General features: G+C 38.2%; 1 protein-coding gene across 2 annotated transcripts in view; it reads right to left on the bottom strand.

Annotated features, from left to right (window-relative positions):
- Positions 1-15,131, bottom strand: part of LOC149816138 (ketose-bisphosphate aldolase class-II family protein) — a 157,420-nt gene that overhangs the window by 13,901 nt on the left and 128,388 nt on the right. For both annotated transcript variants that reach the window (XM_089987328.1, XM_089987329.1), the window contains exons 34-40: positions 12,155-12,299; positions 11,008-11,090; positions 10,826-10,936; positions 3,942-4,016; positions 3,458-3,523; positions 3,091-3,279; positions 2,904-3,014 (exon numbers count right to left, since the gene is read on the bottom strand). In XM_089987328.1, coding sequence (XP_089843454.1) covers positions 2,904-3,014; positions 3,091-3,279; positions 3,458-3,523; positions 3,942-4,016; positions 10,826-10,936; positions 11,008-11,090; positions 12,155-12,299 — 780 coding nt within the window. The remainder of the gene's footprint in view (positions 1-2,903; positions 3,015-3,090; positions 3,280-3,457; positions 3,524-3,941; positions 4,017-10,825; positions 10,937-11,007; positions 11,091-12,154; positions 12,300-15,131) is intronic.

The raw sequence follows: 15,131 nt of genomic DNA, 5'->3' as shown, positions 1-15,131 counted from the left end.
TAGATGCTTGTAAAAAACTAATAGGTTCATCCTGTTTTTCAATCTGGAAGATGAACAACTGCAAGTCTGTAGAGAAGTTGTTATAACTAACCCATCTTTCAATAGGATGACGAATCCTCTCAGGCCTTCTAGGGTGCACATCGGTTCACTGAGCATTGTCTTTATTTCGTCGTACATAGACAGCCCCTTGAAACTTGGTAATATCTGAAGCGGTAGGCATAGTATCCTGCGTGGTCGACGTTTCTTCCCTTTGAAAAAATAAGATCAAGTAACGTGGCCTGAGTCGATATCGGAAAGAGAAAAACCTTTTGAAGAAAAAAAAAGGAACAAATCTGATCAGACACGATCGGATTCAGATTGACGTTGAGAGAAAAGAATGGCTGAAAGGAAAATGACCCAATACGATCAAATCGATTTTTTTTGTTTGAGAAATGAACAAAATAGAATCTGATTTAGAACAAGAGAGAAAAGGGAGGAAACCGACCAGATCGTTAGGCTTCAACCTGCTTTGATACCATCTAAGAAATCACGCACCTGTAATCTTGATCTTCTGTATCACTACTGTAAGGAAGAGAAGAGAGGAGGTAACACGAGAAGCACGATTCTTAATCAATAAGAATCGTGCCCTATTCCTTGATATATATATATATATAATACACTGATCGAATCGGGTCTGAGGGTCCAAATCTGGACCCGTATATACATATACATTCTTAATAGAATTCACATTTAGCTATACTAGCATGTCATCACAAAAATTCAAACAATCTTAAAAGCATCAAATAACCTTACCAGTGATAGAGACTATTCTAGTGCACGAGGCATGACTTGCTGACACTTCTTGGACATGGCTCAATCACCAAAAAAAGACTTTTAGTACTTAAAAGATGGTAAAATATAAGATTTTGTGGTGTGCTCTGATACCAAACCTGTAACGACCCCAACTCATACCCGTGAAAAAGTAACAAATTTTTTTTTACACAAGTACGGAAACATTTCAGAAACCAAGGGCCTTTCCAGTTTAAATACAACCACCACCACAAGAGATCTTATACCCATCTTCCAAACCAAACCAGCTTTATTTATTAAAGTGCATAGAGTCTGAGACATAAGCAAATAAAATAATAATAAAGCAAAAAGAAGAGCCACGTTGTCCCAAGAAAAGTATACAAAGTAGTTGCATAACCTTCGTAGCTCCTCGCAAAGCAAGTCCTTCCACTAGGCCTTAGAGACTGTAAAAACACAAAAGTAGGGGTGTCATAATCCAAAGAATTCTGTGTACGAATCCCTCTAATAAAACAAATAAATAAAAATGACACAAATAAGATTCATGCAATATTTTGAAGAGATGTAGTTATGACAAATTCATAATTCAAATAATCATTTAAGCAATAGAGATCAATTGCTAAACAAAAAAGAACAATTATTATCAATAGGAAACATCAACTATGCAACAAAAACAATTATCATGTAATAGAAATCACATATTATACAATCATCAATATATCACAAAAGAACAAGTAAATATGCATGATCTAATGCATAACAGGAATATGCATGATTTCAGTACACATGCATGAATAAATTATTATCTTTTATCAGAGTTTTCTTTTAATATGCATGTCCCTATTAAATGCACATAATTTAAGTTCCTCTTTTTATTACCGTTGCCGGTGGATACTCCAAACAGGTAAAATTTCCCGAGGTCAAGTGAGTCCCCAGTTGTAGCTTAACACATAATTTGTATTTTATTATTGAGTTCCACACTCAGCCCTCGACCGATATCAGGAATCTACACCATCCATTAGAACATTGAAAATCCACATCTAATGTCAGGACACCAGGGAAATCCACATCCACTTATGCCACTTTCTTGGTATACCAAAACAACAATTGTGTCTACACACCACCCATAGGCAAAGTGGCGAAATCTTTCTAAAATCGTGGTCAGAAGAAGAACCTCAATATCGGGTTCAAGGGCACAACAACGTACACGGAGTCTTAGTATCCTTATGGTTCTCCAAAATCGCAATGTCCAAGATTCTCATACTATAGAAGGGACATCAAGGAAAACGTAGATTACACTGTTCTTTTAATTTATTTTATCTTGTTATTAATTCATTTTTTTAATTTACAATTCCACATGCAGAATTAATAACATAGGTTCGCAAATCTATAAGCGAAACTCTTCACAAGACCACAGCCCGTGGCAATATAGAACAATGCAATTAGAACGATAATATCATATTTGATTTTTGCAATGCATAGAACAACTAAAACAAAGAGCAACACATGCTCAAGGCTCACACGACCAACGATGATCCACTTTGACCATCGATGTATTCATACGCAAAAATCATGAATAACATGCCACTATGCTTTTATGAACGGGACTCTTTCTTTTTATTTTCCTTTTTGCACTCTGATGTTCTTATTTATTTGTCTCATGACTCTATAACTTCTTAATTAATAAAGTTAATTCAGTTTGGGTTTGGATTTGAAAGATGGAGTGTAAGATCCCCTGTGGTGTGTCGAGTTATCCAGTTGTAAGTGGAACTGTAAAGGCCCCGGGTCTCTGCGAAGATTTCCGCAATTGATTTTTTAAAAAAAATTATGCATTTTTTCTTGGGTATGAGTTGGGGTCGTTACAACAGCTACTATAAAAACATCATGCTTCAAAGAAAAAATAAGGATATCACCACAACATTGAGCGTGGAACAATGGCTGAAATATATAGAAATTGTGTAAAACAGTAGGTTTTCTCCACAGAACTTCATGCAGGTCATCTTAATATATCGAAGTAAAAAATGGAACATCATGGAACCGATCCAGTTCACTGAATATGTTCTTCATATTAATGGGCACATACATGACACTAACAATTTCAAACTTCCATAACCAACCTTCAGTAAATCAAGCTTGAGATTGGGGCCACTTGCTGGGTATTTTCCATGTACATTTCCAATACACACTGCTAAGGCATCAATACTAGTTTCATCCATGAACTCTTGAGCCTGAAACATTCACAGATAAAATCTCTAAAGTAACTAACAATTTTATTACATTTAGAAAAGTACATGCAGTGTTAACCTGAGTCGGATCAGTAAGCTTAGATTCATAATCTTCAACTGTCATGCCATCCTCGGTTCCTGACAAGCGACCCAGTTCAGCTTCAACCAATAAGTGTTTTGAGTGTGCCAAGGATGATATGCACTTTGTAAATGAGACATTGGCTTCAAATGGAAGATGAGAACCATCAACCATAACTGAGTTGAACCCCTGGTATATATATAAAGGCAAAAAGATTAGGATCACAAGTTAAACAATCCTATCAATTATTATGCAATTTGTTGCTTCTTGACATGAATACAAATCAAGTCTTCATAATAAAAGGTCAAGATTTCATACTACTCTGCTACACAATACAAAAGGAATGTTTAATGGTGAAAAGAAATACCAACTCCAAAGCTCCTAATAATTCTTTCTTATGACCTCCATGGTCAAAGTGAACTGTGATGGGAACCTGTTAACCATTTAAAAAAAATAAGCATATAGAAATAAAAATGAATATAACCATACAACGTATGCAATCAACCAGTTATTAGATGATTCTGGAAAGACGCAACTGCCTAGCTTGCAAGAAGTAGCAACCAGGAAAAAAAAAGAGATGAAAATCATGTGGTGAGAGGAGGAACCCAAATAAGTATAGCAAGGACAGCTAGTGCATTCCTATGATAACTTCACAGAACTATTCATACCAGTATAGAGCTACCATCAACATGATAAGTGCAAACAGCTCTACTTGTTGCAAAGGAAAGTGTGTCCTTAATAGCTACTTAATTACATGATTGAATTCAGGGTATAATTCTGATGATAGCATTCATTCTGGGATTTACAGAGAATCATCTGTTCCAGTAAAAACAAAATTCTAGTTAACTTACATGCGCTTGTTTTGCAGCACAGATACAGCACGTGACCAACGACAGACCTCCATGTTGCAGGGCGCTTGGATGAATCTGAACAATAGTCACAATGACTTCAATGTGAGTGACAGAAAGATATGAAAAAGCAGGAGGATCAAAACTAAGAAAAATTTCATATGAGCACCTAGCTTTTCAGCAATAAGAAAAAAAGAAACCTAAGTTTTCCAATTTGTAATGCAACAGAAATTTTCCTTTATCAATCATTATATTTCATTAGGTGAACTTGGGTTTCCACTAACCCAACTTAAGAATTTAACTTTACATTTTGCCTTCAAATTAATTACAAAACTCTCAAATACTTGCATCTGTTTTGTTCTACATGTACAGTCTCCTTTTTTTCATGGTCCACAAAATATTTCAAAATGAGTACTTTTTAGCAAATGAAGCACAAATGGCTGAATATTTAGAGAGAGAGTAGCTGTTAACTAATAGATTGTATCAGAAATTAAGTTTAAAATAACATGTAAACTCAAACGAAAATTATTCCAAATCAGTGATGGCCTAAAAGGCCTCATAGATAAGGATATGAAAAAGGAGCCAATAAAAAGAAAATAGAATAAACTATGCTTATTAAAGTATTCATCTGTTGGAATATAGATTTTAATTTCCAATTTGGAGAAACAGTTTTTCAACCTAAAACAAGTTTTCAATATTTGGTAACACCCAGACCAAACTCAAGATTTGCTTGTTCATCACAAAAGAAATCCTTTTCATATTCATCAAAACAAATTCCCCTTCTTATTTAGCAAAAAAAGTTTTTTTCCCTGCATATCCATCAAAAAAATTTGAACGTGCCTGCCTTTCTGTTAGTGCAGACTGGTCCTTCCGTTAGAAGGATGTTAGACTATTCATGGTCATACATTGACCATGGTCAAATTACTACAAAAAATGACCATATGTAATGAAGTATGCAGAATTACAAGAACAAAGTGCAAAAGCACATACAAATCCAAGAGTGGACAATTACAAAGGCACAATACAAGCACAAAAGCGCATAAGCAAAAGTCCACTATGGGACAATACAAAGAAACAACAAAGGGCAACACCAACAAGTAAAATAATACCATGTTAATAATAATATGCTTGAAAAACATAGGGGAACACCTCCCCTATTTATATACAACAAGCCATGTAACCCCCCCCCCCCCCCAAAAAAAAAAAAATCGATTTTGGGTCAGACCCGACCCGGATCCGAACCCGGGTATACCCCCCGACCTCTATTTTAAGAAGTCGAGGGTTAGGGTTTCTCATACGAGAAATGCTAACCTCCCCCTCTCTTGGCCGCCACAGCGCCTCTCTCCCTCTCTGCTGTGATTCCGGCAGGCCACCGTCGACCGTCGACGACCACCGCCGTCGGCGACCCTCCGCCACTACCCCCGGCGACACTCTCTCTCTCTCTCTGTTGTGCTTCCCGACAGCCGCCATCGGGCATCCAACCTTCCCCTCTCGTTTCGTGTTTCCGGCCACCACGGTCTCTACGCCGGCGATACTCAGGTAACCCCTCTCCCCTCCTTCTTCCTCTTCGTCTTTGTCTCGCTCTTCACCTTCTTCATCTTGTTCCGACAGGGGTGTCGCCCTGCCACCTGTCATTTCTTTTTCAGCAGACGGGCAAGGGCATCGCCCCTGCCACCTTCGTCTGCCCGGCAGGGGCGAAGCACCCCTGCCGCCTTATTCTGCCGACAGGCAGGGGCAAGCCCTCCTGCCTCTTTCTTCTCTGTCAGGCAGAGGCGGAGCTCCCTGCCTCCTTCCTTATTCTGCAGGCAGGCAGGGGCGAGACCCCCTACCTCTTTCTTCTTTGTCAGGTTCCGGCAGGCAAGGGCGGAGCCCCCTGCCTCCTTCCTTTTGATCAGACAGGGGCTTCACCCCTGCCGCCTTATTTTATCGGCAAGCAGGGGCAAGACCCCTGCCTTCAACCTTTCCGGCAGGCGAGGACTTCGACCCCCTGCCTCTTTTCAATTCCTCCTGCAAGGAAGGGCACGCTGCCCTCCCTTCATCTTTCAGTCTGAGGGAAGGTGTTGTTGCACCCTCCCCTTCCTTTCTGATCGGGCCAGCGACCGGAGGCAGGGGCCGTGCCCCTACCCCCTGCCCCTTTTGTTTACCTCGGCAAATGGGGGTTCACCCTCCTGTCTCTGCCTCCTCGATTTCCAGCAGGGGCTTCGCTCCTACCCCTTTTCGTTGCTTGGACCGGCAGCTGCATACCTCCCTGCTCCTTTTTCTTTTCCTTTTGTTGTTTTCATGCTAACTGTTTACCTTTTCACAGATTGCATAACAGAGCACGCTCGCACCTCGTGGCCCGAGCCCATCCTCACTTACGCTCGCAGGCGTACACAGAATCGCAACTCCCCAAGGTAGGGAAAAGTTGCGCAAAGGACTATAAAGAACTAAAATAACACAATATGGATTAAAAATCTAAAAATGAAAAATGACAAATATATACGTATACGTATATCTATATATGTACACTTTTAACTCAAGAACGTGGTTTCGCGATCCTTGTCTTTTTTACTTTCTTGTCTTTACGTTTTCTATCGTCGCCGCGCTTTTACATGCACAAGCTCCTTTCTACATTTAAATTCTTGTCTTTACTTTTCCTGCATTTAAATTCCGGTCGTTACTTTCCTGTTTTTTTACGCTTTATGTCACCGCCGCGCTTTTATGTGCACATGCTCCTTTCTGTATTTAAATTCTTGTCTTTATTTTTCTTGCATTTAAATTCTTGTTATTACTTTCCTGTTTTTTACGCTTTCTGTTGCCACCACGCTTGATGTGCATAGGCTTTGTTTTCGCACTTCTACTTTCTGTTGTTTTTCCGTTCCTTGTCGTCGCATGTAATACGTGGTCACGCCCTTGTGGATCCTTTTGCGCATTGCCTCGCAGGGCGTACAAGATCACCTACCAACTTCGCTCTTTTCAGGGAAGATGCGAAGTTGGGTATAGGGGATTTAATCTCGAAAAAAGGGTTCCCGTGCGGGGCTTCGGCTTCTCAAGAGCGCAGATATGCAAAGCAAGCTGGAGCACCCTAGCTCCTTGCTCCACTCCGAGTCGATGCACTCGGGAGTGTTTTGTTGGATCCAGGGCAATCCTAAGACTTGCATGATACTTTCTGTTTCGCATTATGTTAAGCATGCTAGAAATTTCTTGTTGTACATTATGCTCTTGCGAAACACTGTGCTGGGTTCTCCTTAAGAGACCCATACCCCTATCATCCTAATCATCCACTTAGACAGATGATTCTACGATGAGTAGGATGAGAGGTCGTAGAAAACCTCGAACGTGCGAGACACACTTGATGAAACACATACAATATGGTTACATTTCGGCTTCACAGGTAAAATGCTCGAGTAGATCTAACAAACCAGAGTATGTAGAATGGAACGACGGTTAAGAAACCTCTGTCGTGCCCATTCGCCTCCTACGGTTCATCAAGAGAGAGGATGGATGATACAAAAACTCCGATGGACAGATCATTAATGACCACCCTACAGGCAAATGACTCGGCTTCCCAAGTCATCGAAGTTAGGAGAAAGGGACTACCGTAATTATCCTAGGTGGTAGCTCTCAGGTACTTCTGCAGAAGTAGGATGCATCCGTGACCATGAATGCCTTCGAGGAATTCTCTCTTGGTCATTGAGCGTCCTCTTGGAGAACGGACTCAGTCAATCATCCGGATTATCTAAAACACATGGCATAATAAACCCCTGGATCGATCTCGGCTGTTTCTACATTTCGCGTCTGTGCGTACCCACAAGCCAGCTAATATCGAAACAATAAATATCTTGTTCACACTTTTGATCACTTATGAGATGTATGATCTGTTTATGCTTAACTGTGGTAGTTAGTTACTCTCTGCATGCGAAATCAATTATCCATGTTAGCTCATCCCTACTTATGATATAAATTGATTGTGCTAATATAGCTCATTTCCTGCATAGTTAGTTGTTCTTGCTTTCGTAGTTATAAATTGTCTTAAACTACTTATCAAATGGTTATTTCAGTTCCTTATTGTCTTACTTGTGTACCTACCAGTTTTTGTCGATTGACCCATTTCATGGGAAGGTGACGATTAGGCAGTCTACTTGACGGCGATGATGCGATGCGAGATGACTCGAGGCCTCGCTCTACTGCTCGCAGTTTTTGAGTCCTGGTTCCTTGTTTGAGTTTTGGAGTTTTGTCTCATGGGGAATTCCCAAACTTTTGTACAAATGACAGTTACTAATGAATATATTTTGATCTTCTATTTGTCTTGTAAAAATACTTTTTATAGTGGTTTTGAGCAAGGTTTTTGTGCTAACATGCCCAAAGTTGTGAACTTGTTGTGTTTTCAAAATAAATTGTTTCCGTTGATTCTTTAAAAATAAAAACTCTGAAAAACCTTTTTATTTTCTACGTATTTTCAAAGATTTACAAGTTTGAAATTTTGGGGCATTACAAGCCATGAGGGAGGCCATTGGGAGCTCCCTTCATAGAGACGTTGGGGAGCTCCCAATGACTCTATAGAGTGGGGGCCCCAATGGCATGAAAAAAAAAGAAGAAAATAAAATATAACTGTTTCTAATAAACAATTATAATTACATGTGAAAAGACTAAAATGCCCATGTTGGGCAAATTATTACAATATATATATATATATATGTATATTAACACTTATTCTTAGACAACTTATTGAGAGAAATAGAGAGAGGAACAAAGATTTGCATATGGTTTTTATTGATTTGGAGAAGGCTTACGATAGAGTACCTAGGGACGTTCTCTGGTGGACAATGATGAAGAAAGGTGTTTCTCTCAAGTACATTAGTATAATTAAAGATATGTATGAAGGAGTAGTAACCAATGTCCGCACTTGTGGAGGGGTGACAACCAATTTTCCTATAACGGTTGGGTTACATCAAGGATCTGCTTTAAGCCCTTTCCTATTTGCTATAGTGATGGATGAACTTACGAGATCAATTCAAGAAAATGTGCCGTGATGTATGTTGTTTGCTGATGATATTGTTTTGATTGATGAGTCTAGAGCTGGGGTTAATGCTAAGTTAGAATTATGGAGACAGACATTGGAAGCAAGAGGTTTTAAGTTGAGTAAGAGTAAGACAGAATACATGAAAACTGATTATATATATATATATATATATGAATATGTATATATATACATGAGTATATACATACATACATATATATTTTAACACCATCATACCCCTATTTAAGTTTCTAAATCTAAGCCCTTATTCCACAATCCAAATCCAATTATTCTATAACTCAATCCAAATAAATCAACCCATATTCGTTTGAGTAATAACCCAATCCAAAGAAAACAATCGATTTATAAGCCAGTTGAAATATACCGACCCAAATTCAACCTATCTATAGCCATTTTTTTGAAAAACAATCCTTGCCTTAATTTTTTTCTTCTCAAAATGGTCCTTCAATAAGTCCAGGATTGTAATTTGGCTTGCTCTTGATGGTTACAATCAACAAGGTCGATAGTTGTTAACCTCAGAGATGATTTTGAAAGAGTTAACAAAAGGCAGGGACATATTTGCTAAGACGCACAAGGCAGAGACTAGTTTGCAAAAAAACCTAATCTATATTTGTTTAATTGCTTGCTTCACGATTTAATGCAAATCCATGCCTAATTCACTCAAAGGGGAAATCGGGGTCAGGAAGGAACCCATATAACGTTTTTTGAGACTAGTCAAAGAGATGTCGTTAGTCTATGTCATTGCCTAGGATTGGCTTAAACATGGTGTTTACAACCTTGTTGATCACTCTGTGTGGATCTTGATGATCCTCATGGAGTCAGAACATGCTAGCATGTCATCCACCAATACAAAGTTAGGAAATCTCATGATTATCCAATAAGAAAAGGTCATTTAATATGAAAATTTCCAAACCATGTAACAAAGATATGGATATGTATGTGTATGTGACTTGCATATGCGACACAAATTCGTTAAGTTTGTAAAACTTGTGACATGGCGAAAAGTGAGTGTCTGTTTGTGTGTGAATTTTGAAATATATTTCGTTTAAAAGTTCACTTCATGTGATGGCATTTTTGAACTATTTAAAAATACCAAGGTAGCCTCGGTAAGAGAGAGAGAGAGAGAGAGAGAGAGAGAGAGAGAGAGAGAGAGAGAGACGTTGGGCTCAAGAAATGGGGTGGCTTGTTTTTGGGACTCACATTATATGTTAATTAATTAAAAAGTAAAGATTAAAAAAGTAAAAACTAAAGAGTGGGAGCAGCCGTTATTGGGACTATCAAAATGGTAAATAAAAAGGCAACAGATTATGTGTTGATAGGGTCACATTAAAAAAACTTAATATTGCAATGAACTGGCAATGTGCTAACCATTTTGACTGGATGAGACATGGTAATCAATGTGTCATGATTGCATCATAACGAATTTGGTGTTGGATTACATGTCATGACTTATCATGTGAGATATGTGCACAAAAATAACATGGCACTGTGACAAAGATATAAAGTTGAGAGAGGGTGGGAAAAAAACTACCAAGCCTTGTCTGGTGGTACCATTCTAATTCTCTTCTACCTCATGTTTAAAACTTAATTCTTTTCAGCATATGACAGTTATTAAGAAATATCCATTGGGGAATATGATTCTTAAGTTCTTGTTTTATAGCATGTTTTTATGTAATTCACATATTTGGTTTTTGCATTTTTGAAGAACTGTTTGATCAACTACAGAAAAACTAAAAGAAAAATGCTAAAAACAAGAGCATGCACAAATTATGAGTAGAACACACTGGAATCTGTAAGAGGATGAAAACAAGGAAGACACCAGAGGAGTCTAGGCTTATAGGATGATTGATTTACAAAACTATCTTACCTGCAAAATAGCAGGACTCTTTTCTTCCTCTGCAGCTGCAACTACTGCTTCAATCCCTTCAAGATTGTACACATTGAATGCTCCAACAGCATAATTACCTTTTTCAGCACTCTTCACACAGGAACATTGTCAATACAAAATGGAAATGAAAATTTAAAAACTATCACCTGTTTAGCTCTTACCAGAAGAATGTCTTTCGTAGAAGATCTCGTTAGAGCCCAGCTGTTGACCAAGTCTGCAAGTGCATTATGATCACCAACATTACCTGGAAAATGGACATTCTTGGGTGAAGCGGTGCAAAGTAACTTTCAAATAGAAGAATAATATAAGTGTGACATTGGTTTTGCATGAATTATGGAATTAATCGAGGAGCTACCCTACACATGCGTATATACACTAAGATTTTCAGGAAAAATTTTCCAGATAGGCTTCTCACTGTAGCTTATGAACTAATTTTTTTTCTAGATCTCTTAAAGTAGCGAAATTTACAATTTTTATAGATGTAATATCATAATTCACTAAATCTTTTTTATTTGTTTCTTTCCAGCATCCAATGTTTGAACCATCCCAAACTGTTATTTTAGCTTCCTTGCAGCCTGGAGGGCATTGTGCTGGGAAGCCTAACCAGACAAGCCAATCCAGTCCACCTTAGGCTCGGTTTAGTCGGAGGTACTGATCCATCACTTACTGGTCTTAAGCCCAGCCCTTTATTATCAGGGTGGGTTGGACTTGGGTCAGACTTTGAGTTGACCAGGCCGAAGTGATGACCCAATTATTTAACTTTTTTTTAATGCTTAATAACTTGTTTAGTTCTAGCCATTTAGAGGATTTAGGGTTTGGGCAATGAGGGTAGGGCCATCTCCAACCAGCGGCAGCAAGGTGGCTATGGCAATCGTAAGCATTGAAAATGAGTCTGAATTTCTTTCCCAAATTCCCAATGAGCATCCCTATGACTCTAAACCAGTTCTCATTAATCCAAACATCCCCACCTCCTTTAACAGCATCATAAAGAGCACTTAATCCAGAAAATCATCAACCTCTCTCCCATTTACAGAGTCCACAATCTAAAGCAGTTCAAATCTAGTGTTTCGTTCAATGTGGACCCACCTCCAATCATGACCATGGGGCCATGGGGACTTGGATCTGATAGAACTGAGCCAAAACTCAGTCTGTGACATTAAGTGACCAGGTCACACCGACCTTAGTCATCCCAATTGCTGGGCCAAACCTCATCAGACCCTGGTTGGGTTGGGCTGGCCAATGCACATCCCTACTTGCAGCTAATAATTCAAATGCATATGAAAGAGTACATGAAACAACTTAAATTACCTGGAAAAACAATATATGGTACAGAAGGATGCCTACTTTCGGGACCTAACCGCCACAAGGGGACTCCAGCCAATGCTTGTCCAACAACTTCTGCACGGCGGGCCTCTAAGGCCTTTGAAGCTATATCTGATGAGGTAATTCCACCCTATAGTGATAAGGAGAAAAGCCATATAAATTCACCATATTGTTTATCATGAAGATTTCTGCAACTAAGATCATGGAAGTAGTGCCACAGAAAATCACAAAACTCAGATTCTGTAAGCCACATTTGTTGGCTAGATTTGTAGCAATGCACACACAAAGACACATAAACCAGTTAAGAACAAGAGATCTAAGATCACATAATTAAGCAGACAAGAACTAGTTTCAGTTTATTTATCTACCAGGAAAATAGGTCAGAAAATGTTGTTAGACTTGTTCACACAAAATAAATTTTTGATATGACTAACCTTGGTTTCTTGAGAAATTTCTTAGGTATTGAAGTAGCTTATTCGCCAAGAGGATATTGTTAAAATATATATATTCATATATATATATATATTTGTGTATGTATTTTTGTCTTATGTATACAAGTGTATATATACATCTACATGTATATATAATATACTTTTTTGCTATTGTAATAGGTAATGCCCTCTAGGGGCATTTTGGTCTTTTTTCTCACAAAAGGTTTTGTCCTCTACAAACAGATATTTTATTTATTTATTTTTATTGTTTTGGTTTTTTCACTAAAGACCAAGGGCACTATAGACTTTTGTCCATAGAGTCGTTGGGAAGCATCCCAACGACTCTATGGGAGCTCCCTTAGCCCCATTTGTTGTATATAAGGGACCTCTTGTCCCCTCCTTTGGTTTATGCTTTCCTAAGCATTCTATCTCAATAAAGATTATTATTTTTTATGTTTTTTGTGTTCTTTTGTGTATGCTCTTTGGTGCCTCTTATGATCTCATGTATTTGCCATTGATTGGCTTGTGTAGTGTCCCTTTGTGGACTTGTGCTTGTAAACATTTAGGCTTTTTATAGTCATTATATGCACTTAGGCGCTTTAGTATTGCCTTTGGTATTTGTATTGTCCCTTGTAGTACTTGTTCTTATGCACATTATGATTTTGCTTTCCGCTTAATTTGATTACATGGTATCAGAGCTGAGATTTTTTTTTTTTGGTATTTTGCCTTTTTGGTTTTTGGGACTCTGGTTCGAATTTATGCTTCATGAAGGAATCGTGATCGATGGATTCAAGAGAGATCTTTGTAATGAAACAACAAGTGCACAAATACAATGTCACAATGTGGCTACATAGGTGCACACTCACAAAAACAAGAGAAACTAATGGGCCAAATACAAAGAGCCGCTAAGGGCCAATCACAAATTCTCAAAAAAGAGCAAGAACATAAAAAATAATAAGGAATTTATTGAACAATGCTCGACAATAAGCATGAATATTACAAGGGGAAGGAGGGACCTTTTATAGGCATTCCATTGTTAAATTATGTACATTAATCATATTATGTAATATATATATTTTATATATATATGGTAATACATATACATATATTAATATATATGTATATGTATCTACTCAAATATATATATATATAAAATATATATTTCTATTTATTTTGTCATAAGGGTAGTTTAGTCTTTTCCCTATTTTTGCGCACATTCACTTTTCGGATGTGACTGTAATTATGTTTCTTTTATTTTTATTTTTCTTTTTGTTCTTTTTATTTCTTTTTTGGATTTGTACCTAAAAGGTACCTTGGGGGGCCCACCAACATAGTCGTTGGGCCCTCTCCAACGGTCACATTTGTGACCGTTGGAGGGGCTCCAACGACTATGGGTGGAGCCCCTCCAAGGCCCCCTTTAGTGATGTTATAAATAGGGGTTCTCCCCTTTGTATTTCTTCATGGCTTTGAGTCAAAGCCCAAGTTCTCAATAAATTGATTCCATTATTTTATGCCTTTGTGCATTTGTGAGTTATTTGTGGGTTGTGCTTTTTGTGCACAAGTGTTCTAAAGTGTTCTTATTGTGCTTTCGTGGTGGGTTCAATATCAAGAATATTAAGGTCTTGATATTAGTATCTTGTTGGAGATACTTTCACATGGTATCAGAGCCTCGTTGGAAGAAAGAAGATCGTGCATTTCGCCTCTTGTAAAGCACCTCGAAAATCGTGCCCTCAAGCTAGTGAAGTTTTTGAGTAAAGCATTTGCTCCGGGCAATATTTTAGAAGCAACTTTTGTCAAGAAAAGGTTGAAAATCCGTTAAGGTACGCTTTATTTTTCATCTTCTCTTCTCCATAATGGGTGAAAAAGACTCCCACTTCTCTCTTGGTTTTAAACTTAGTGGTTCAAACTACCATGTTTGGGCCGGCAACATGGAAGCCCACATCAAAGGGAAAGGTCTTTGGGGTTATGTTCAAGGATCCATATCGGAACCCGAACCCAAGCTTTCTATTATAGAGAAAGGGGAAATCAAAATTCTTGAAGGAGAAGATAGACAAAAGGTCTTAGAAGAATATTCCAAAAGGCATGATGAGTGGGAAATGAAGAACTTCAAAATTTTGTCTTGGATTTTTTCGTCCGTTGAAACCAAGATCAATGCCAACATCATCAAATTTAAAAGGGCCTCCGAAGCTTGGTTATACCTTGAAAAAATGTATACGTCAAGGGACTTGTCTCACAAATACTACCTCCAAAAGAAAGCCTTGACTCTTCAACAAAATGATTTATCTATTCGGGAATATTTTGCCGAATTATCATCTATTTGGGACGAGCTTGCCATGCTCGAACCAAAATGGAGTGGAGAAGCTATTGAGTTAAGGCACAAACAACTTGAGGAAGATCGTTTCTTCAACTTCTTAAATGGTCTTAGACCCGAATTTGAGCAAATTCGGTCCTCCCTTCTATCGGCTTTTACCTCCCCATCTATTGAAGATGTCATCACCAAGCTAAGTGGTGAGGAAACACGTATGGGGATT

This window comes from Nuphar pumila, chromosome 14 (genome assembly GCF_984573655.1).
Source record: "Nuphar pumila chromosome 14, dmNupPumi1.hap1.1, whole genome shotgun sequence".
NCBI lineage: Eukaryota > Viridiplantae > Streptophyta > Magnoliopsida > Nymphaeales > Nymphaeaceae > Nuphar > Nuphar pumila.
This window is presented reverse-complemented; position numbering and strand designations above follow the sequence as displayed.